This window comes from Necator americanus, chromosome X, assembly GCF_031761385.1.
Source record: "Necator americanus strain Aroian chromosome X, whole genome shotgun sequence".
Classification (NCBI taxonomy): domain Eukaryota; kingdom Metazoa; phylum Nematoda; class Chromadorea; order Rhabditida; family Ancylostomatidae; genus Necator; species Necator americanus.
In genome coordinates, this window is record NC_087376.1 from 31,813,117 (window position 1) to 31,838,297 (window position 25,181).

Consider the following 25,181-nt stretch of genomic DNA (forward strand, 5'->3'; position numbering starts at 1 on the left):
AAAAAGTGGGTATTTTCTTTCGTATCCGAATGAGCTACACTAAGCTGTGATATCAGATTCGACATGTGGATGGAATAGGTATTAAACCACGGAAAAAATATAGAGAATGTATCACAAAAGGTGAATATTGAAACGATTTCATCTGTATGTTATTGTTCCAATGAACTATCGGACCTTCCTCCCTTCGCCGTCGAAACACCATCCGACTGAGGTGACCAAACTTCATTATTGGACTTATACTAACGGTTCAATAGATATACTCTAAGTCACCTCGAAACAAACGAGGTTTCTTAGTGAGTTAGATGCAGTACGTTAAGGTAGTAGGGTACGTTTTAACCAATACATCTTCACTATCAGAACATGCGGGATGGAACGGAGCAACCCCCTCCCAATCTATTTTTGGATATCTCCAGAGCTTTGAGATAAGCAAGATCACGACTCTAGTGTAAGAAAACGTTTGTTCCACACTCCTAGAAAAAATTCACAGCACACCTGCTTCCCATCTGAATGAATTCATCCACGGACGTCAGCAGGAAGCTTCGGAAAACGTACTTGAGAGGAAGAGATGGAGGGGCACCCAACCGCGCCCTTATTTCTGGAAGCTCTATCTTCCTTCTTCTTCTTGGTAGTTTTAGCCTACATGTCATAAATCCTTTAAGACTAATGCCTAGTTTGTAGGGCGCCAACTTAGTTATTTACTTCCAGAAATAGGAGCCCCTCCCCTACTCCAACTGCACTTCACCTGTCGGGTCTACGGATAGCACTTTGTAATTTAACTTCATGAAACCCCGCTAAACAACGTATAGTTCGAATCAACCATCCCGCTCCAGCGCGAACAACCGCGCAGCTCTCAAATTCCATGTTTTGTGAGTCCCGAAACGATGCACCATCGAGAAGTGGCATCCTGTAAGGATGACGATTCAAGTGCGGTGATTATACGTAGTTTAGTTGTAGAGATGAGATCAAAGCAAAAAAAGGAAGTTTCTAGTCGTAAGGTTAGCATGTAGTTGTTGGTTTCACACCTGCTCAAAGAGTGTTACCCACATCATTGCATCTCGATCAATCGATTGCTACGCTTCGTTGTTCTCTCAATTAAAGTTGCACTATCACTGTACAGAAAGTAATTCACATTTTCTTTAGGCATTGTTATGGAATCGAAACGTGACGGATTGAGGATGTCAGTAAAGCCAAAAGTCTATTTTGACATTGAACTCTATGAACCATCACCGAAAAGGAGGAAAGCTGTGGTAAAGAGTGTTCCAGTCGTAGTTGGAAGGAGTCCTGACAAAATGGAAAGAAGAACTACGCAAGTGCGGAGAAGCCATCTTTCCAGTAAAATGTCAAATGAGTTCCTATCGCAATCAGAAGAAGAATCCGTTGAATGTGGGTGTTCTGAAGTGTGTTTTGTTGGAAATTTCTAAATTCTCCTGACAACTGGAAAAAGCCGGTTCGTCACAGTTTACTCGCAGACGTTGGTAGGAAGTAAGCAACAATGAGATTTGGTTGACCCCACCGTTAATAAATCTGATTTCATGCCATTTTTGAAGTAATTACTGTTGCATTAATTAGTCACAATTAATCTGCACTTCAGTTTCTTCAGCCTTCTGCTGAACTTACTGTACTTTTTAGACCTTCAAATCACACATCATCGCGAACACTAGGAGTTTCTGAGGTGTGAGATGTAGTGAAAAACTAGGATAACGGTGCCGCTCGCCTTACTTTTTTTCTAAAACATAACTTGCAAACTGTATTACATTGTATATTTATCCCAACAAGTAGTAATACACGATTACTCTAAGCGCCTAGCATGAAAACACTAATATTGTCGGTTTTCAATCTTAAAGGAAGTGTAAAAATATGCATAAGGGAATTTTAACAAGTTTCGGATGAATATGATAGGTTCCTCCGTGTTAGATACACTGCATAACAAGGTTTTGTTCATGTTACCATTGGTATTCTTATTCCGGTGTGCCTCAAGTAACTCCTATTGTACTTTTTGACCAAGCCATTAGAAATGACTATAAAATAGTCTAAAAGTTACTTGTTTTATTTCTTTCCATTGCATCTCTTTCTGCTGTTCTGCTAATTTTGTATCTAGCAACAAAAGTATATATTCCTAAGTTTTTCTGCAAACTAAGTATAAGTTAAAACCCCAAGCCTGAATCGCTTTAATTTCACTTTTCTCACTATTTATTTGTATTATATTTTAAACCAGTATGAAAACTCGTCCCAGATCTGTACGAAGTCTTCCTTAACACCGTTTTGTTTTATTAAAATAATTACAATTGGAATGTTGAGCAGTGGAAGGCAACCAGCTCGATCGATAAACACGATGCGACCGGCCAGCGACGCGTGTCGATGGCTTTATTGATGTCGGAGAGGGGACGCTAGACTCTTGTTACGTCGGTTGCTTTCCTATCCGAATTTCATAGTGCCAGAAGCGGTACTGAACTGGATAACCAAGTTTGATGCGGTTAAGTAGTAGCTTTTGACAATCTCTTCTATAAAACATTGCAGGGTTCTGTACTGCTTGTATAGTTTTGAGTACAGGCTTGATCGACGTACTTCAAAATAAGGTCGCGTTCTCACAGAATTGAAAAGGATTTCAAACTAGTTGTCTTTTAATAGCTTATTTCAAGAAGTCTTCTGTATAATGCCATCTATAACGTTGGCTGCTACGGTTCTTACGCCTGTCTAGTTGTTACGTCTAGTTATATATATATATATATATATATATATATATATATTGATTGTTATTTCCATTACTAAACCTTCGTCTCTCTGTTCTCTTTCGATCATTATTATCCTTTTCTAACCATTGTTTAATTCTTCTGATGCGCCAAATCATGTAGATCTGATTTAAAAAAAGTTTTCTTTTTTTTTTAGCATCTGACGACGATATGGCCTCCTCTTCAGGAGGCTCTGACTCAAATGATATCATAATATGTATCAATTGTCGTCAGTTAATTCAGTACAAACTTCATATAAAATGCGGCGAATGTCCGGCAATGATATGTATAGATGTGAGTCACTTCATACTCAGTTTAGTTTTTCCTAGTAATGTTTGAATTTCAGTGTTTTTCTTATGGTTGTGAAGCGGGTCCCCATTTACGTGGTCATAATTATGAAATTCGCGATCCTCTTGGTGGTCGAACATTTGACGCTAAAGGAAGTTGGGGTGCCATAGAAGAAAAGAGACTTCTGGCATCTGCTTACCGTTATAAGCTCGGTAATTGGTAAGTTTGTTTCCTTTAAGGTTTATATAGAGCTGATTACTGTTTTTTTAAAATTATATGCCGAGAAATAAATTTTCGTTCCCACCTGCGAACTTGAAATTGCTTGTTAGCTTATAATATGTCTTTGTGAAAATAAGGTAGAACTTCTTTTTTTTTTTGTTATTTTCGTGAGCGATGGTTGTTTTGATTTTTGTTAATTTTCCTGACATCGATTGAAACCGCTGCAACAAAACCTTCATTGCATGGAAATAAATCGATAGAACAACTTATATTTGGTTGTACGTCTATTCACTAATATTTTATCTTAGTTGGAGATGATAGTCTTAAATCTCTATCTCTTAATTTCAGATTAGATTTTTTTCTCAATTTCACTTCCTCTTTTTTTTCCTGACCAGTTATGCTTTGAAGAACAGCTTATACGAAGCTAACAGTACCACTTGCTTTTTATTGCAGGGGTGAAGTTACCAAACTAATGGAAACTAATCGTTCTGTTAGTCAAGTCCAGGAATACTATGACCGCTTTTTTATTCGTGGTCCTATTGGGCAGATTGCTTTAAAACGTTTAAAGTGGTATGTTTCATCGTATTTCCGCGTTAATCCTTATTCAACTACTCATCACTTCTCGCCGATCTCAAAGAGCTTCTTTCTGTTACAGGGAGGAGAATAAAAAAGCAATGATTGCTGATGGTACTTTCATTCAGCAAATCGAGACGGATCGTATAACTTATATGCTCAGTAAGTTACAGTTACCCACGTGTTTGCATATTCTCATACTCATCTTTTATAGCCGTTATTGATGCGCTTAAAGAAAGCAAGACAAAACTGGATCCAGAGAATCCTAATCTTACTAATGAAGTGGATGACCTGGTGCAAAAGCACCTCAGTCGTTTGCAGCTGGATTCTGATGATGTGGGTTCTGCCAAATGCTGTTTGTATCCGTTACGTCTTAATGGAAATACGTTTAGCGCCCTAATTTGAACAGCGAACAGTCTGCGGTACTCGATGAGGTCAGTGAACTAGCTCTAAGCGACGACTCATGCGATCCATCTGACATGGACGAAGTCGACAAGAAGGTAGGAGATTATAGTTTACTTTAGGTCGTAAGCACTAAAAGAAGAGCCTAGATACGAAATAAAGGGTCTTGCACAAGGAATTCTTGAGACTTTACCTAAAAAGTTGAAAACATAAAAAATTAAAAAAAAATTGAAAATTTATCTCGCTAAGCAACTCATCCCAACCCTACTTACAATTCAACAAGAAAATATACCTAGAACCTGGCCAGAGAGTTGCAAATTTGTTAACATTACCTTAATACCGCGATCTTAGCAGGGCAGCGTGTAAAGGTGTTTCTTTGTGATATACTTTGTTTAGTTTATATATATATATATATATATATATATATATTCGCAGCTTAGCTCTATTTTTGACGATTCGTATTCATGTGATGTTTTTCTATCCCAAGGTGATCTCCTTTTGAAGTGTGTATATTTGCTGAAGCATTTTCATTTAGGCTCCCGAAGATGCTTATTCGACTGGGTTAGAACCAGAGAACGATAGCGACGATGAAGATACCAACATGTCGGCACCATCTGGAGCCTTCAGAACGGTACTTTTAGTTTTATGTAACAAAATTTTTGGTCATTTCGGCCACTTCTTCAGGCGAAGCTCGACGCGAAGGTAGAAAATAAGTGCGTGCGAAAATCTTCGCGTCAGAGTGCTGTTCTTTTAAGGCCTAGCAAGGTTATAACTCCATTAATTATGGTTCATATTTCATTCAATCTTGGAATTTTAGAGTGATTTCATTGTAGGTGCGAATAAGATGTGGGCTGCGTAAGTCAAATCGTGAGAAAAACGGACGGTCTTCTCGTTACAGGAGGGTCATGCCAGACAGTTCTTCAACTGATGAGGATTCCGTAAGCGCGGTATTATTTTATACTTCATGCTAAAAGTTGTAGCTTGTTTATAATAAAATTTTAAGGACGATGCTGAACCTATGGAAACTGATCAGACATCTGCTGATGACCGTCATGAACCCACTCACGGCCTTGAAAAGGAACATTCAACGGTACGAGAGCTTCGTTTAGTTATGACACTATGTTGTTGTAGATCAAGTTTCTTTTGAGGATGAATACACTGCTTCTGAATCCGAGGCTACCAAAAGATCTTCGACTAAACAGTTCAGCTCTAGTTCTGTGCGCAGAAAAAGGCGAGCTAGGTTCGTATCGAAGAAAGCACGCAGATTGAAGGAATTCCAAAAACGTATGGCACGAATGAATAAAGCTGCTGAAAAAAGACTTCATGAGGTTTTTTCTTCTCTTCTATTTTTTTTTTCGATAATTTGATTTGTTTTTGCAAAGCAGAACAATTATGTCATTCTTTTACAAGAATGAATTTCATGAGCATTACGACTGGAATTTTGTAGACATATAGCCAACCAAATATATGATTCAGAGATACTTTGTGAGGTCACTTCATTGAAGCTACAGTGTTTCAGTTGTCCGAATTATGTCCGGCCGAAGATATCCGTGGTTTACGTGATACAAAGCCAAACCTGGCGTTGTACACACACGATTACTCGTCAAAACCCAAAGTACGGCAAAGCGATATGGATATGCTAGCATACAATGCTGCCAGAAATGATTTTGAATGGGTAGGTTTTCATTACTCTACAGAAACTTATACAAGTGGTAGATAGCAGACTAGGAAACCTATAGTTGGATCAGAACGACTTGAAGCTCTGTGCAATAACGAAGGCGGCTACGTTCGACGTTGTGAACAAAGAACCCTAGCTAGCACCACTTACAGTCCAAGTAAAGTGGTGCTAGCGAGGGTCTCAATCTCAGGTTGTTCTGACGATTATAACTGTTTTCATCACAGCACCACTTAGTTGTAAGAGATCGCAAATATATGCCGCATGGAACTTAGATTAGAATTTAGCGTAGAATTCCTTTTCGTAATAAAAGAAAAACAAGTTCCATGGCCACGATGATGACCCCAGCTAGGTGTTGCGTCCTATTTAGATCCGTTTTTTATCTTGTACATATATACGTGGTTGCTGCAAGCTGACAAGCAGCGGGTTATCATTGCGTGTGTATTTTTAGGAGTGGTATAATGATGCGGAACAATTGATCAGTCGTCTTATGATTCAAGAATCGTCTGATAAGGTTGAAGATCTTGAAAATGACATTAAGTTTGCCCGCCTTGAAAGGTGAGTTGATTTGAACCATCGCAGTCCGAGGTACTGAACGGAGTTATTTCATAGGTATAATCGCATCTTAAAGACACGCAAGACCTATAGACGTGCCATTGTGGAACACGACAAAATCCCGGAGTTTTTTAGATTTATGATGGTTGGCTTTGATTTTTTGTACTACATAATTGTTGACTTGTGGTTTTTTTTAGCGCCAGTTAGTTTTTCTTCCAGAACATGACTATGGAGAAGCGTAAAGCCAGCCAAATTTTCGAGCAACGTTCGCCTCTGGAGAAGTTGTTGGCTCGCGCTCAACAGTGTTTGACAAAGAAAGAAATTGAAGATCTCAGAAACCACCTTGAAAGTGAGCTTATCAAAACTCCTCTAGTCATTTTCTTACTTCTAACTAACAGTTATGATCTAGAAACAAACGAGTTGTTGGAGAGAATCTCGAAACTTCAAGAACTTCAGCGTAGTGGAGTTATAACCTTGAAAGGTTCGTTATAAGATGTCTCTAATTTTTGTTCTTTTCTCTCTCCTCTTTATTCGCGCATACTTCCTTGTTGGTTGTGATCAGTCTAACTTGTGTATGCTCTAAGAATAAATGTGCTGTCGGGATTAAAAATTGGTAAATGTATGCATTAAGATAGCAATTGTATAGAATTTGTTGGCAATTTTTGATGCCGACAGTGTAAGCCGAAGCATATAGCTGGCGTCAATTTTCATCTAGAAATTTTTTTATACTGGACTATTTCCTGTGTGAACGAAAACTGACGTTAGCTGTTGCAGAGGCCGTGCCCCTGATGATCGCGCTGCACTGGACTCACATGCTTATGGATTCTTTGCCGTCACTTCTGTTCCTTACCACCGTCATCGAACTGTATTGCAAATTCTCAATGTTTTCCTCTCTGTTGTTATCCAAAAAGAGGTTTCGATGTTGCGGTAAGAAGGAAAAGCAGTCGAGATCGGGTATTGTACCATGCTCCTTGGAGAGCATGATTGGGGAGAAGGTCCTTATCATGGATGAAGTTGTTATCGAAGGTCCTGCCAAACTTTCATTGTTCAAGCTAAAGCTTGGAAGACCTCATCTTCAAATCAGGACTCCTTTGTCGCGTTTCCATCTCCGTAGTAGTACGATTTTCCATAACACTGGTGGATCCGCTAGTTCTTCCAAGGAAAATCAGTCAGGAAGTTCTTCGTCCCAGGGATCTGCAGCATATCCTGTTAATGTAGATGCAGTGTTAGGCGCCAATACCGTAGAGGATATAGCAGACACTCATCCTGATTTTGCTCGCCTTCTTCTTGATTGCTATTCTGCTGGATGTGATCTGGAAGAATACAAACGGGAATTTCAACGACTAAAAAATCTTCGAATCAAAAGACAAGGAGGTGTAAATCAGACCCTAAGTTTCTCTCTATTTCCTTCTGTCCCTTCTGATCTTCCTGGTCATTTGTTCGTTCGGTTGATGAAATTCCACTCTCTTTATGAGGGGGCTTGTAGAAAGTATTTGACCGACGTTGTGAATAGAAGGGCGGAAGCAGCTCCAACATTTCCGTACGACCTTTCAACAATAGGAATCCAAGAGTTAATTCATGGAAGCTCTTCTGTTGACCTTTCTGCTTCAAGAAGCGTTGAACATCAATCATGTTCTGTTCCTTACCAAGGAGAAGAGTTCCGTTTCACAGAACCATCGGGATTGGGTCATAGACACTTGGCTGCGGAGGTCGCCTACTCTCCTGCTGTGAACACCGGAAGCATGCGGAGATTCCCTCAACAAGGCACACATGGAGATCAGCAGAATTTAGTGATGGGGATGAGTACAGATGAAGCCTGCCTGCAATTAGATCCAACAATGATGTCGCACGGAACGATGCAGCTGCAAGGTAGTTCTACAATGGTGGACAGAAGATTAGCTCCAACACCTCTACCAACGTGGTCAATACAGCAGTCATCCGTTAATGAACCGGAACTACGGTCTCGGATGGCGACACCTCTCCCACCGCTGGAAATTCGGCAGTGTCCAATGCTTCAAACTGGTATGGGCACCCCTGTTCCTCGAGTGGAAAGCAGAGCTATGCAGACTCCGATCCAGCATTTACGGAGCACTCCGCTTGCAACGCCTGTTCCTCGGGTAGAAAGTAGGCAGAGCTATAGTGTTGTGTCCGGACCTCATGGTCAGCAATTCACACAAATGCGTTCTTCCTCTGCAATGCATATTGCATCCTGTAGTGATAATCGAATGATGACTACAACGCCAATGATTGGGACTGGTGACCACTCCATGCAAAACCAGGTGTCTCCGTTTGCAACTCCAACTAAAAAGCCACGAGCTCGCCGGAAAGTTGCAGCAGTTCCTGGGACAAATCCAAGTCAGCCACAGCCCGCAATGACACTGCAAGGTCGCCAGATGACTGCTACGCCCATTCCTGGCTGGCAACCACATCAAGTGACCAAGCAAACTGTAGGCATGCATGGACAACCAGTTCATGTACAGAATAGATCCATGATGTCTGCCTCAGTAACACCGCTCCAAAGGCAGTTAGGAACACCTGCTTCCGAACACCGCGAGATGTTGAGCTCCACTCCTCTTCCGGGATGGGGGTCTCATCAAGTGGGTCAAAGTGGTTCTCAGGTAGAACGCAGTCCTTTAGTGTCATCATTGCCTCCTCTTTCTCAGTTCGCATCAACGCAATCGCATGCACGTCAGCTAAAGACTCCTTACCCTTCCATGCAGAGTAGGCAGCTGGTAACTCCAGCCCCTCATAGTCAACCATGTGAAGCGATAAACCAACCTTCTTATGACCAGTCTTCTCAGCTATATCCACAAACCCGTGAAATAATGACTCCTGCTCCGTTTGCTCAGGCAGAAAGTGTGAGCGTCCCATATCCACAAGGTCAGAATATAGCCACTCCTGCAGAAATGTACACTCAACAAAATATGCCATCCTATCAGTGGTCAGAAGAAAGTTCCATGAGCGCATATCGGCAACAAGGGCAGTATGTGCAGCACAGCTATAACCAGCGATCACAGTTTAATCAACAGATCAGTGCTGGAAATCAGCAAGTTGGATTTGTTGGTGTCGTCGGTAATCAGTCAGCGCAATACTCTACACAGACAGTACACCCTCAGCAGCCCCATTATCCTCAGGGCTCTAACGATGTTCAAAAAGTATCCGCGTTCTCGCAACCTTACAGCTATGTGCAGCAGCCATATCCAATGCCTACCTATCAACAACAAGCAGATATAACATACTCCCAGGATTCGTCCTACACACACGCATCCTATCCTCAGCGCTCCCCATATACACCAGCGCAGCAGCAGCAGGGTGAACAGCAACAGCAACAATCACAACCACAACAACAAAACCAGGCAATTCAACAGCATCTCAACCAATCCATGCAACAGCAACAACAACACCAACAACAGCAGCCGATTCAGCGGCAGGTTTACGAGAATTCGGCACAGTATGCTGGTCAGTTCATTCCAACCTACACCACACAGCCTGCATGTGGTATGCAAAATACTCAGCACACACCAGCAGCAATACAAGTTCACCAGATGTCGAGCAGCTGCGAAGTTGTTCAGCATGGATCTGAAATTGTCCATCAGCAGTCCAATTTCAATTCTGCGATGCTGGATATGAGTGGTTCTTCAACAGGTACCATTAATGATATGATCCAAAACGCTCCAGGCGAAGCTCTGGATGTCAGTCAGGGTGACAACAGCTACACTAACATTTCCGGTAGTGCTATAATTGATCCGATGATGGATAATGAGATGAGAACTTTCGGCATTACCCAAGTCCCTCCGCCACCAAGGAATGACTCCGAGGCTACCGTCCCTGCTCGTACTTCACCGAATTCTTGTTCACCAGGTCTTGGTGGCGACGATGAAACGAACTCACTCATCCCCACTATTTTTTATCCTAGCAGTCAGAATGATATGTCAGACTTGAGGATACAGGATTCTCCAGTAGAAAAGGGCCTGAACTGCCAGCATTTCCGATTTGATATAATCCTGGCGATGAAGCACCACAGAATAGCAAAGGAGGATTACGAGCGCACTTTGCAAGAATTGGATCAAATGGAGAAAGAGAAGTGTGTGGGTCCCCTTGGAGATATGCTGATGAAGAGATTAGGCTTGAAACGACAGACACAGCAAGGTCATGGAGGTAAATTCAGCGTTGATGAACTAGTTGCAGCATTCGCAGCGAATGCTAGTATCCGAGATCATGCTGAAAAGATGCCTGAACGACGAGACAGTTCTGAGTTGTTCAGTGAATTTCTGAGTGAAATTACACCGTCGTCGTTTGCTGTTCCTCTGGACCCATTCAACGTAGGAATAACCTTGCCGGTTGCTTCACCTGCTTCGCAGTCCCTACAAAAATCCAGTATTCTGCAATCGGGAGATACCAACGATCTAGGTTTTCTTCTTTCGGATGACGTTATTGCTGAGTTCGATTCTTTGTCCAAATTGGCAAAGCAGACACAGAAACCAGCATCTGTTGGAGAGTCATCATCTTGCGCCGTCGAATGCAAGCAGCCTTTGTCAGTCGGAAGTCCTACACATTGCAAGGGAAGTACTATTTATGACCATTCATCATCTGGTGGACTTGGTCCTTTGTTCTCGTCTTCATCTGGCACTCAGAAGTCTTTTGAAGCTCTCTCTCTGGCCGAAAACAAAACCTTTTTGTCTTCCCCTATCGAGGTCCAAATATCCGTCGGGCAGCCTGCTGCTCAAGCTCGTCGTTCTCCCGATATTACGTTGGGACCACAAACAGGGGAAACAACTATAAATACCCAGTTCGAATCATCTTTCCCACCTGTTTTATTGAAGGATGAGTCTTCGCAGCCTAAACAAGATTCTAAACTCCCCAAGAAAATTGCTTCGATGAAACCGGCTCTGGAGGGTTGTAAACGCGAAGAGCAATCTGTTATTATTGGTGCACCTGCGTTACCTGCTCGAAAATCCGATATTTTTGCAAACGTTGAGTATGAGGATCTGTCACCTGTTTCTCCTGTCGTTATCAGCCCAGAACCACTCTCAGATGAACCTGAGTGGTGGCGAAAGGATGAAAAGACGTTGAATATGTCCGCTGTGACAGCTTCTTCAACCACAGTTTCGACGTTGCCGTGTCCTACTCAAGGAGCAAAATCGGCTATGAAACGCGATGAAGAAAGCATTTATGAGGATAAGGAACATTCATACATTAGAGTGAGGGAGCCTCTCTTTAACAAGAAATCGCATTCCCCAGAAAGTATCCATGAGAAAAAATCGACAAGCGTTCTAGAAAGTTCAGAAACTCTTCCGCTCTCACGTCCCTTCCAACCGAAGAACTCCGATGGAGAGGAATTCGAGCCAAGCACCAGCAAAGAATCGGAGTCTGTTGTGAAGAAATATGTTAAGAAATCGAACAAATATCTGTTTGGATCTGATACATCATCTGACGAATCTACTAAAGAGGAAAATTTTGTAAATGCTTCATCAGTGTCTCGTCTACATCATTCAAATTTGTATTCGTCCGTACCAACTTCTCATTTGAGAAAGTCTAGATCACCTCACAGCCATCACCCAACATCTCCTCGTTCTTCGAAGAAAAAATCCAAAAAGTCTTCAGTTCCATCGAAACAGATGAAGGATCCTGCACTTAAATCAAGTTTGTCAAAATTGGAGCTGTCACGGGAGCTGCTAGCTAAGCAGATTTCCGAAATAATTGAAGAGGAAAGAAGTAAGCTGCCGTTGGACGAGGCGAAACAACTGAAGAGACCACTATCACCTGCAACGTTGGATGTAGTCATTCAAGACCTGATGCAGCATCATATTTCGGAGGATACAAGCCCGAATCGGGAATTGTTTGCCTCGAAACTGTTGGGGACGGATTTGTTTTCGAAATTATTTTTCCGAGCTGGGAAGTGTGTCTTCCGCCATTATGAAGAACTAGATGATCTGAGCAGGAAGGATAAAGGAAAAGGATCTTGCCAAAATCGGCGCAAAGGAGTAAATTCACGAAAGAGAGATACAGAGTTACTGAGAGGTATCAGAAAATCGCGAGAAATTCAAAAATATAGAGATGCAGTGAGGGCCGCAAAGGAACCATCTGAAGCAGAGAAAGCAGCAGCAGCTGAGAGAGCGAAACTGGAGGCGATGCCGTGGTTAGCACGCTCAACATTCAAATCTGACATTCAACAAGGCTCGTCATCGAGGTTTGTAATACCGAAAAAATCAGCCTCCTCAGGTAGTGGAACCCGACAAATTTCTGATACATCGAAAGTTTCGCTGACTGCTGTTAGATCTCGTGACTTGTCATACTCTAGTGATGCAGACGTGAAACCATCTAACAAAATAGAAGACGCATCTCTAGATCACCACAAGTGCGGAACAAATGTAGAGAAGATAAATCTTCTCAGACGGAGTCGATCGCCTCCTGCACCTTCAGGAAGTAAAGCGCTATTTAAAAATCACCAGGAAGACCGCACGTCTAAATCTTCCGATCTGAAATCACTCGCAGCTAAGCAGGAAGAGGTGACAGTGTCGTTCTCATTTACATGGATCCCTAAATCCGGATCTCAGAAGGCTCGAGCTAAGCATACGTGGCCGCTGAAAAGATGGAGGTCTACTATGGCGTTCATAGAAGAACCTGTAGAGATATCATCTGAATATTATCCTGAGGAACATCCCGAACATGATTCTTCATGTGTTGAGGTTCTTGAGGATATCAGCGTTGGAGTCGACAGTTTTGCCGAAGTCACTTTCAAGAAAGCGCCAGCGGCCATGGAGATTTGCAATCCGTTAACTACTGCGGAATGTGCCTCTGCCACTGAAGCTGAATTAGCAGCTTTGGCACTCCAGGAAGAATTATCCAGGAGTGAACAAGGGTCTCCCGACGACCAGTATGATGCCTTACGTTATTTGGCTGCAATGCCAGAATCAGAATTTCAAGTTGCTAGTGAAAACGTTGAAACAAATTTGTCATCTTCTGTTACCGAAATGGAAGTCCTGACATCTAAGGTTGAAAAGTCAGCTTGCCCTCCGACTCCATCGAAGTTGTTTTCACCTGAAAGAACGCGAGGAGACGAGAATCAGTTCGATCAGATGGATTGGATTAGAATGGAACATGTTCCGCAGCCGTTCTTTCCTTCCGATTTTGAATCAGATCCTTGGCGTCTTCCTTTATCAGGAACAGAGTCACTTACACCAAAACATATTCTAGAAAGTCCTCAGGCAGTAGTTGAGCCACCTAATACGACTTCTCTTTACTCAAGCCTACAGGAAGAATTGGACACTATCGTGAGAGACACACTCGGTGACACGGTGTACAAAGTCCCAACTTCAGACACATTACAGAAATCTGATCAAAGCAATCAGAACCAAAGAACTATCGTGAAATTCGAGTGGCCAAAAGCGGATGTGCCTGTTCGTAGTTATGCTCCTGACATTGTTCTCCCGAAACTTATATGTGATAAATCAAAGATTCCATTTCTTGATATGTGCCGATGTAAGCGGTGCATGACCAGGTGTGTATATTTCTGCGATGAGGAAGAATGGAAGTATTTGTACGATTGCGCATTATCCCGCCGCAATAAGAAGGAGGGTGCTACTAAGCTACCGGAGCAATGTTCGACAGAGGAGATTAGTTGGATCAGTTTGAATTTCTTGAAGAAACCGGCTCAACATCATGTTGAATTTAGCTGGACCGGTTTCTCGCATGTGTTCGACAACCAGAGCGCTAAGGTACGCTGCGTAGAACGTACTTGTTATGTAACCCAAAACTTCCTCAAAAGGTCAGCCCATGCTCGCGTGGAGTTTTCTTGGCGTGTCTACCAGCACGCATTCGAACACCGAAGTGCCAAATTTGGCCCAATCGAAAGGGTTTGTTCAACAACGCAAAACTTTCTTAAGAGATCGAATCGTCTTCGGACCGAGCACAACCATTATGTTACCCAGCGCTCATTTGACTCTGTGAGCATGAGTATCGCCGTTGCTCCTTCAAGAATTTGGGAATTCTCACGGAGGTCAGCGTCAGAGGCTGTCAGTGCTCACCATGTCGTTTATCAGCGAATCTTTGACAGCTGCAAATTTCTTGTTATGGATTGCAAGAAGTTGTTTACAATCGAGAAGGGGTCGTGTGAAAATGGGACAAACGCGCTCTGGTTGGAATACCAACATGCAGTTGATAATACATGCTTTAGTACCAGAGAAGAAGCAGAAGATGCCGTTCTTACTAGGGAAAGCTATGAGCGAATGGCTGCTCGAACTGTTCTCCCTGTCCATCAGCGTATTCTCATTAGATGTTCTATGAGCGTGTTCCCGAAGTCTTTGGACGTTGACATTCGCTGTAGCGAATCTGCTATTAGTCAACATGTTTCCGTTCCAATGCCACGAATTGATTCAGATCAACTCAATATTCTCGAAGTAACCCAAGCAAGAGTGAAGCCTGATGCTAATCACTCAACAAGAGCAAACATCAACATTCCTCGTGTTTCAGCTGCTCTCCTTCGTGTTATTACAGCAGATGCTAACTTTGACACTCCAGCGTGGATTATGAGGAATTCCCTGCGCACAGCTACCATAACTATGCGGGAACCTCGTATAGAGACAACCGTTTTGAACGTTTTCCAGTTGAACGTGAAAAGGGGACGAAGAGATCCATTACTCGTTAAAGACCTCACTCTTTCTATTCCTCGAACGGACTCGACGTCACTTACGTTCTATAGTTCCACGCCAGGTTTTCTACGAAGTGGGCCGCATATGTGTTGCGAGATTTGCTTACCTCTAATTGTGGATGAATCTACATTCTATACGTCAAATCTCTTGCGGGTTCGCAGGAAGCGAATAGGACTTTCTCAGTGCGCTAGCATCGATCTTCCCATTCCACGAGTAGAAGCTGAAGTGTTGAATGTTTGCGAGGTGACAATTGAAAGAAAAAGAAGAGGATTCTCTTCACGAATTGCTATCTCAATTACCATTCCTAGGCTGACATCTGCCTTGCTCACTGTTTGCGATGCTGTCGGTGAACAGAAACGGGAAGGTTTTTCGGAGGTTGTTGGTCGAGCAATGCCATTGCCTCGCAAAGAATATGCTGTTCTGAACGCTCTTAGGCTGAATGTGAGACGTAAACGCCTGGGACAACTCTTATTCTCAGAGATAACTGTTGATATTCCTAGAGAAACTGTCACCTCATTCAGCGCTACTGATGTAGAAGTGGACCGCACACGTCTACAGGAGGAAGCGATGTCTGAAATTGATATGCGTATACCACGGGAAGAAGACACAAGATTAAAGATTCTGGAACTGAGAGTAAAGCGCCGCAGAAACCCTTTTCTCGAAAACACTGAGCATAGCTTGCCTGTTCCTAGAATAGAAAATGCAATGTTAAACGTCTACGATTTGAATGCGAGACGACAAAGGGCAAGTGACCAGGTTTGCCTGGAACATGCTCGTCCGATTTCCCGCCATTTTGGGACCGCCTGCTCCATCAATGATCGCGAATTCGATATTGTTCGATCCGAAGATCCTATTGTCGACTATGGCCTTACGGTGGATGTACCGTCAGAGGAGGATGCATCAATCCATATTTTCACTGTTAGAGTACGGCGCAGTCGAAAACAACAGTCAGATCATGTTACACATATCGAAAGATATTTGGACAAGGACAATTTTGTACTGTCGAGTTATGAGAGGGAGAACTTTTTGACGTGCAGTAGAGATCCTAATCACGTAAATAAGGTCACCACTATGGTTGTTGATATCCCAAGAATGGATGCGGAACGTCTCCATCTCTCAACATTAAGAGCATCACGAAAAAGGAAGTGTACAGAAGAAACCACAGTGTTTATTAAGAAGTTGGCTTTGGAAGACAGAGCTGATCTATTCCTTACTGAGAGGAGCTTTTACAGCAATGCTGTTCGGTTTACTGAAGTCATCTACATTAGAGATCCAAGGCTGCCAGAGCAGTGCTCGAACTCATTTATGGAAGTGTCGCAGCGATGGAGGAAATTTGCTCATCAACACATGTCAAATCTACCGTTCTCTTCCTATCTAGTTACTCAGTTCGCAACCTTACTACAACGAGTGTTTTCTGGTGCGCTAGACCGAGGCACTATTACCTTCAAAGATCTGCATCGACTTGTTGAAAATACTAACGGTCTTTATGACATTGATGTGTTCACAAATCCCCAGAAAGTTCTGACATCCGAATCTATTTCATCGGGTCCACTCTGGGACATGTTGATGAAATTGCGGATTCAGCGTAACTCGACCGAAATCCTTAGTCGTAAGCTGTTGGCCCCGCTATACATCTTTCTGGGAGTTCCGAATCTTCCACGGAATGGAAGGCCTTGGAGAAAATGGCTTAAACCATTGGAACCAACATCAGAATCAAGGATCGGGTGGCAGCTTGCGCTTTGTATGAGAATTCCGGATCTCGTTGGCGTTGACGACATGGATTGCAAGTTACAAGCGATTAAAATGTGGTGGACTGTAATGATGTTGCGTGGCACTGTTCCGTGGTCTGTCTACCCGTGCTTCTCTCGGAGGCAGCTCTTCATATTAGTTCGTCTACTTGAGGTGCTGCAGGACGTGGATCGACCTCCATTTTCTCTCTACCCACCGAAAGCGTTCTTCAAAGCTGTGAAAAAGATTTTGCGACATCCTCGATTCGAATTGATTCCTAAAGATATTTATCATCCTGATGTAACTGTCATGGTAACACTACTGAAGCTGAAACCAAACAGGGTATTTCAAGTAGATCGCTCTCTTCCCGAATTACTCTCTCATTGGCTGGATGACATGAATAAAATTGATGCCTATCTAGCTAGCGATGTTGATATCACTCCTATCCCGCAATCCAAATTTTTAACAATGACCGAATGGGCGTGGGCGAACTACAATCAAGGTTGCGCTCCTGATTGGATTGAGTATGATCGGACCATAAGCTTTGACGAAACTGTTGAAAAACTAACAGGTTGCCTTAAAGATGTCACATTGCCTCTGGATCAACGTCGAAGAATTTCTATGTTGAAGAAAGCCCTAATAACGTTTTCGAAGTTTGAAATTGGTCCTGATCTTGATCAAGTCCCCATCGATATTATCAATCCATTCGCTTTATCTGCTTCTCTAATTTCAAAGCTGCCAATGCCTGAAAGCTTCGTTGAAGAGTGTTTCGCCTTTCTTGAAGAGGTGATTAACAAGAGCTTGAATGTTTTGAGTAGTTCCTGATAGTATGAACCTTATTTTTTTTTCTAGGTTGCGAAAAGGTCAAGCCAATCACGCCAAAATCCAGTAAAAAGAAACACAAGAAGCTTACTAAGCTGGAAATGGAAACCAAGCGGAAGTATGTTGAGCAGTTATTTCATTTTCCAAGTCTCAGAATCTTCCATTTTCTACATTTTCGTTTTACAAGGTATCGTTTACTCATTTACTAGGGCTGGCCTACGTTGGCAAGCATACAAGCGATGGCACAAAGGTCAGTGGCAAACCGACGATTAACACAATTTTTGAAGAGTTTTGGCGTCGAAAGGTATGTCTGCGACTTTTTTTTAAGGAGTCTCTAATAAATAGGATAGTGTTTTCAGGAGTTTTCAACCATTTCCAGTAATAGTCGAGAAGAAAGCGTGACACCTATTTTGTCTAATGTAGAGGTGAGCATTGTGCGCTTAGTTTGCCATATTTGTAGCCTTTCTGCTTTCAGTTCACCAGCATACCTGTACATTCAACACTTCTTAAATGCGATTCAAATTTAACGAAGCAGTTTGTTAGAAAGGTTACATCCAATTTTCTATTACTTCTATCCTGAATACTTGAACTAATTGTATGTGCGTTCATTTTCAGGACATTTCTGCCAACATATCGACACAAGTTCCTGTAATATTCGCAAATACCAAGCTATTCATACCAGCCAGCAAGGTTCGACTAGGATTTGCGTTTGTTAGCAGTCTTTATGCATAATTATTCCAGAACACATCTATTAACTCGAGCCGTTCTCTTGCGGACGCTAAGATACCTTCTGATGCTCCATTGCGAACAACCCTTCATCACAAAGTGAGTTTCCCGTGGTTTATTGCCACTAAGCTTTTGGTCGGTGTTACTCGTTTCGAGTCAATAAGTTTTCGAATAGAGTGGGATACAAAATGTTTGCGTAGAAGGACAGGTAATTTAAAAATACTGCAGAAAGACCAAGAAAATTGTATTCAATGTATAAGAATGTTGCGAAGCAGAGCAGTATACTTTCCCACCTTTTGTATTTCTTAAAAGAATGTTCCAAAAAACTTGTGGATTTCCACTTCAATATCCACATCATGTTGCTCTCATGTTCTCATGAGTGTAAGTGAAAGTGTAAGTTCTCATGAGAATTCATTCTAATTTTTGAATCGCTTCGTAGTTGGACCTGTCTACTTCAAATTTTAAAGGTTAAATCAACCTCGGGACCTCCTGTAGTCACCGGAAAGAGAGCTACCGAGTTACGACTGTCCTCCCGGATGCGCAAACGCAAAGAATCCGCTGTAAGTTGTGCAACTAGGGAAGCTGGGTATCATGGTCGCAGAATCATTTTTAGATTGACGACAACCTCTCAAAGTCTACTAGCATAATCCAGCGACCAGTGAAGAGATCGAGAGTAGAGGTAGATCATCTCACTCTTTATTTTGTTATAAGAGGATGTATAACACTTTTTTAGATGCGGAAACGTACTCGTGCAAAGGGTAGTGATGAAGATGGCCCTTCATCAAAACAACGAATGTCTAAAGTTTGTGGATTTCCGAGTTCTAACGGGCTTATCATTTATGCACATTCGTTTATCTGATCATAATAACATTCTATTAACTTCCTCATATCGTTGGATTTTTCTTTTACTCAGATGCCGGAGCACCGTAGTGCGAGGTTAAGACATACAGTGGCAAGAAAAGGTATGGAGACGGAAAGAATGGTACATGAAACTGTTTTGCGAGCTGTAAGTGATCTACTAACCTTTCATTCTCACTCTGAGGGTTAAACTTCTCGTTTATTCTGTCATTTTGATATTTGCGTTCTAGAGTGCAATGGTAGCTGCGCAAAGCTCGAATGCACACTTACCAGCTGTCAAATCCAAGAAACGTCGGCGGGCGACTAACCCTCTGCAGTCTAGCGATGAAGAAGGCGTAGTAGTCCCTTCCAAAGCGTTTCGAGTTAAGAAAAGCCGATTCGCTACTATTTTTGATGTGGCAAACTTCGAATGGGTGCTCGAGATGTCACTGCGGCGCCCAAGAGCATTTGTTGATCTTTATAAGGTATGAAGAAAAAAGTTTCTTTTCTATTCTTTTGTGATATCTAGCTTAGCACTTATGTTTTAGACGATGAGGTACCAGTATCGAAGTCTTGAAAAGCGCCGTTGGGTTGAAAGGAATCAAAGATTATACCATAGCGTACAGTTTGACAAGGTAACGCTGTACTCGTATCATTACTTGTTCATTTATATAATTATTAACGAAATACAAAATTTCGAACTGAGGTGCTGCAGAGCAGCAAGGTGCTAATGCATTTGTCGAATTGCAGTTCTTAACCGAATGTAACCATTCCGAGATTGAATTGCTCGAGAAGGCAAAACTGCTGAAGGCTGAAAAGGATATGGAAAATGTACTAGGCGTCAGTAGAGCAGATGCTACAAAAATGGAGAAGTTGTGAGTGTCACTGTTTACTTTTTGTGTTTTATTGGCGTGTTGTTGTTGTTTTCTCTTTTGCTTCATCGAAACTTAGTTGTTTTGGGATGTAAAATGAGGTTTAACGAATGGGCTACTTAATTCGTATATAATCGTAAATGAATGAAGCCGATTATTTTATAGCTCAGTAATAAGAGTATCGGAAGTCCTTAGACTTCTAACGTCATTGCGTAATTACCAGAAGTGTCAGATTTCCTTTTCATTTCAGAACTGTTGTGTTTACATCCTTCTCATTTTTATTATTTATTTGAGTTGCTTTTTTAAACTATTGTTGGTGTATTGTTGTTTATGTGGTAATGTTTTGGTACCATGCAATTCTCCTTTTAAGTGAAAACGTAGGATGACTGTTCACGTACGACTGAGTGTGTTGTGGAGTGTTGCTACGTAGAATTCACATATTATTTTATTTGAATGTTATGTGCTTTAATTTTGGGAAGATTTTAGTGCAACAAAGGACTTGTCGCATTGGTATGGTATGAGTGCAAGATATGCCAAAGAAGCAGAAACTCTTGCTAGCATCACGATGGCCAACGCAAAGAAACTGGACGATGCCATAGAGGAAGTAATAAGGAAGGAAGAAGAAGCCGAGGAAATCCGTGTAAAGGCCGCAAGAGAACATTCGATACAAAATGCTGTTGCGTTCACACTAAGATGGATTGTTGAGAAAGTCGTTGAGATTGAGAGAAAAGAACACGAAATGAACCGTTCGGAAGTGATGGAGGAAGGACAAAACGGTATCAACGAGAGTTTGGTTAGCAAAGAAGTAACTGCGTCTTCCATTTCGATTGAATGTGATGCTGATGATTCTGATACGTCAATACTAAGTTTATTGTCTATTGACATGGAAGAAAGAGCTGACGAGGAAGTTGTGGAGAAGATCTGCGATGTAATCGACGTTCCACACATGAAATATGTGCAGGTGAATTCACGTATTTGAATTTTCTAGAGATTAAATTAGGCTCCGTTTAATGAAGCCAATGTCTGACTGACTAGAATTTCATTTTTGTTGCATGCATTATATGAAGGCGATACACTTCATTTTTAGCTATCCGACAAGCTCATTCCACCTATATTCCATATGCAAAGTCGTGTACCGATCACCTCTTCATTTGTGGCGATTTTACTCGCAATAGGTAGGTTTCATTTGGACTTTGTTATTATGTTCAAGTATAGTTGCACCAGTAAACTAGTAGGTGATCTAAGGCTGTGAACAGCTGGGAGGTTCTCATGTGTAACAGTTCATGCTTCTCATATATCTCAGCTATGAATAATAAGAAGCCTGTGTAATTGCAATATTTCATGATGGTGATGAAAACTACTACAAAATAGTAATACTATAGAAAAGTCAGGTAGACACCACCTTTGATTGCTGAGCCGTGGTCGATCTTCTTACGGGAAGTGGATTCCTATATTCCCGACGATCGCTGATCATGAAACAAGAATTGACAATGAGGAAATGCGTGTTAAGATGGCACACGAAACAACGCTTAAAATACGCTTTAACACTAGCACCTGTTCTTGCCCATTAGCGCTGCCGTGCAACTGCGTAAGTCCTGGATGACTGCCTTTAGGTTCGCTGCTCTTCATGCCAAGTCGATATGAACCAACCACATATTCACACTAAGACTTTGTTTTAAAGTACGCAGCACCAAACCTGGCGACAGTGTTATTAGCTAGCTTAAATGCAAAGGAAATACCATTCTAATCCTCCTATGTGTATGCATCTTTTTGATTTTGGTATCTCCTTTTCACATTCCATATAGTAAGTCGGGTCAAAATGACATGAAGCACGGGCAGTTGCGTAAGCGGCTGCGCGCTCGAAGTGCTCCGGTGGAGACATCGGTTGGAATCAAGGTGGGACCATGGCGAACTGCAGAGATCGGTGGCGGTAGCGAGGATCCTTGCACGATCCCAACCGCTACGCTCAACCGCTCCGCTTCGAGCGCAGCCGCTTGCACAACTGACAGTGCTTCATGTCGTCTTGACCCAACTATACTTCTTCAATGTGAAATAAATACAGATCTGGACTTCAAATCGTTCATTCCATTCGAAGCACGTTTTAAGCGACCACGAAGGATAGATCACGAAACCGATCTGTGAGTTCCGTAGAACCTCTCTGAAACCGTTTTCCTAGTAGCAAAATGTTATATAATTCTCTTGTAGTCATATATATTCCATGTTTTCAATTTATTCTTCTTGTTTCTAGACTACCACCTGGTGGCTTTTCACCGTACAGTACCGATGAAGAATGGGAAGAATATTATGAAAAGAAGGATCGATTCGAGAATCGTCATCCTTCGGTTGGATTATCCATCATTTGTTTAAAATCTTCATCATCACTAATATGAGAAAAAATATCTTAATTCGGCTACATGTGGAATCAGTTCGGTGTTCTGCTGATGCATAACTTTTCTATTTACAGCCTCCGCAGTTCTCATGGAAGTCGTGTGGTCGTGCAAACGATGAGGGCGATGACGACGAATCTACATCTGAACAAGCCCGACACGTCCATTGTGAATGTAGTGTAGCATTTGAGCGAACAAAGCAATGGGTGGAGAGTTTGGAGAGTAACACCTTGTGGAGAAGTTACTCCGAAGAGATGTTGACGACAAACTTAAAGAATCAAAGACGTCGGATGTCCCTACTTCATCCCATCATACGCTCTTATTCTGCCCTTTCGTGTGTGTCCTTAGAAAAGTTGCCGATTCTGATACCATTCCCAACGGATAGTATGCCAAAACAATTGGACGAAGGTTATCAAGGCTGTGGTTGTCGCAGGAGGGCGACATCTCTGTTTATGGAAGTGCCAAAAGTAGCAACTGAGAGATCGTCATCCTTACCGCCAGAATGGAAACCTTCTTGCAGTTCATTAAAGATGGAGAGTGAGAACTTCAGAATTCTCTGTGAATCACGCCGCAATCGGCAAATGTACCCTCGCAACTTATCAGCTTGCCGCTATCGTACATATGGTATCGGTGAGCAATTTGCCAAAGAAATACGAGTAACGCGGCGGAAACCTCACAATGGGATTCGCGTTCCAACTCATCGAGAAGAAGACCCACCTATCCAGTGGATTAAAAGAGATCCGTCGAACCAGCATGATCTGCTCAGAACGATACGGTATTGGCTGGAAGGGAGAATCCAACATAACATCCCAGTTTTGTGGTGCACTAGAACAGAACAAAAGGATTCGCCAATGGTAGATGAGGAAATCGGGGACGAATTGGAAGACAGTCAAGATGTACAGGTGACAAGAGAAACTGAGCAGCGAGAATGTCCACTTGAATATCCGATTGCTGTATACAATCCGCCGCCCTCTTGGAAAAAGTTCATGGAATTGAAGCGCAAGGAGAAACGTGCTGAAAAGTTGACCGAAAGTCTAGATCAATCCACCGAACCATCAGCCTTCCAACGTGTTCTTCAAAGACCACAACCTATCGATGTAAACAAACTGGATGTTGCCCTGGAATCAGATGACGAGTCAGAAAATGTGAGCGAAATTTTACATGTACTGGATGACGTTTAATCTCATTTTTTTTCTCACTTATTATAGTAGGTTGTTGGGGAGTAGTAATATCTTTTGCTTCTGTATTGGTAACAATGTATTTATATGAGGAACATACTGTTCACTATCCGATAATCCTTAAATCCCTAGTTGAGGTAATCAAACGAAATGAGCTGCATTACATCATTTGAAATCAGTAAGTCAAAAACAAACGGTTATTTTCAAACGTCAAAAACAAACGGTTATTTTCTAGTCCTGTGTTTTCCAGTGTTCAGATAGCTGGGGAGGAGGGGGAGTTGTTTGTTATACTTTTGTTGTTTAGTCACTTTTCATTCTTTTCAGAGACTTCCTGAATGGCCGCTTCTGAAGAAACTTCGAGAGATGGAGCGTGAACTACTCGCTGCTGGTAATCCGATAGCAGTTGAGAGACAGAAAGTAAGAGAATTTAACCGCAAACTGCGAATGGAAATGAGTGGACAAGAGGACGTTGAAGGGCAACTTCGTCATCTACAACAACTGTATTTGGAGTATTTAGCCGCTCAGCAATTCTTTGCTGCACAGGTACTGTCAAATTCCTGGATTCGATTTACTGAAGGCCAACAAGGCCAGCTATTGGAAACAATGGAGCAACAGCAAGATCTCGATCAGCGCTGGTATTCTCTTCTACGTGAGGAGCAGCAGCTCACTCGTCGTCGTACTAGAGATGCTGTGCTGACGGACATGTTGTTTTTGCGTAAGGAGTCGTCCTACGAAACCGAGCACCATAACCACTTTTATTTCACTAATGATGTTTTATCGAATTTACATGGATTTCAGGACAAGGAAATGAACAAAACTTTCACCGCTCGATTAGATGGCGAAGATAACGCATTCAAACACTCCGGTCGACTTACAGCTACTGAATCTGCAAGAGATGATGAGGTGGTTGATGTCACAGTGGTTGAAGAGCAGGCTAGGGAGCAACGTGCAACAAAAGAAGTGTGCGGAAAATCAGTCCAGGAACATTTGCAAGAGGAAAGCGAAGGATTAACCTCGGATCATGCTAACATATGTTTTGATGAAGAGTTAACTGAATCAGGGAAAACTGGGCAGCTACCAGAGTCGCCAGAGTCGCCTAATGTTTTACTTTTGTCATCACCGGAGAACCAAGATACAGTATCACCGAAAGCAGGTTCATCAATTTCTCCTGAACTGTAGTTAAGAGTTGTTGGTTTTAAAGGGAAAGTGGAATCTTTTTTTGCTTCTGTAGATGAATGCACTGAAATTTTTAGGTAGTTGAGGAAAGCTTGTGTGGAAATGCTAGCTGTGTTCCAATAGTCAATTTTGAAGCGGCGAAGAACTTCTAATTCTGTTCAAGAAGCTTTATATTTCCTAAAATGTTTTAGCAAAGCAGTAAGGAATGTCAACTTTAAAGTAATATAATCTATTAACAACACGTATTAGGATACTAGTTATATCTTTGGAAGGTAAGCAGGTCGTAGATTTCAATTTCAAAGTGAGTGTAACAGGTAATAATTAGCTCGACTGTGAATTTTGCATTGTGTCATGCTCTCTCCT

General features: G+C 42.1%; 1 protein-coding gene across 3 annotated transcripts; it reads left to right on the forward strand.

The window, feature by feature from the left end:
- Positions 1-1,148: 1,148 nt before the first annotated feature.
- RB195_026087 (uncharacterized protein) lies at positions 1,149-24,903 on the forward strand (the record flags this gene model as incomplete). Of its 3 annotated transcripts, none has more annotated exons than XM_064214494.1 (39): positions 1,149-1,383; positions 2,887-3,023; positions 3,076-3,236; positions 3,690-3,806; positions 3,892-3,971; positions 4,024-4,145; positions 4,202-4,309; positions 4,747-4,842; positions 4,896-4,976; positions 5,045-5,158; positions 5,215-5,301; positions 5,360-5,539; positions 5,731-5,886; positions 6,338-6,444; positions 6,499-6,586; positions 6,661-6,790; positions 6,851-6,922; positions 7,216-17,606; positions 17,673-17,760; positions 17,852-17,946; positions 18,002-18,067; positions 18,118-18,189; positions 18,258-18,332; positions 18,384-18,467; positions 18,836-18,928; positions 18,982-19,047; positions 19,102-19,170; positions 19,282-19,374; positions 19,457-19,690; positions 19,754-19,840; positions 19,956-20,080; positions 20,564-21,038; positions 21,165-21,252; positions 22,140-22,215; positions 22,326-22,419; positions 22,542-23,609; positions 23,967-24,185; positions 24,441-24,795; positions 24,896-24,903. In XM_064214494.1, 39 exons carry the CDS (start codon positions 1,149-1,151, stop codon positions 24,901-24,903), a joined length of 16,092 nt encoding a protein of 5,363 aa, XP_064070374.1. The 3 variants fall into 3 exon arrangements, with proteins under 3 accessions (XP_064070374.1, XP_064070375.1, XP_064070376.1); XM_064214493.1 differs by having other exon boundaries at positions 5,045-5,149; XM_064214495.1 differs by lacking the exon at positions 4,896-4,976.
- Between the last annotated feature and the right edge of the window lie 278 nt (positions 24,904-25,181).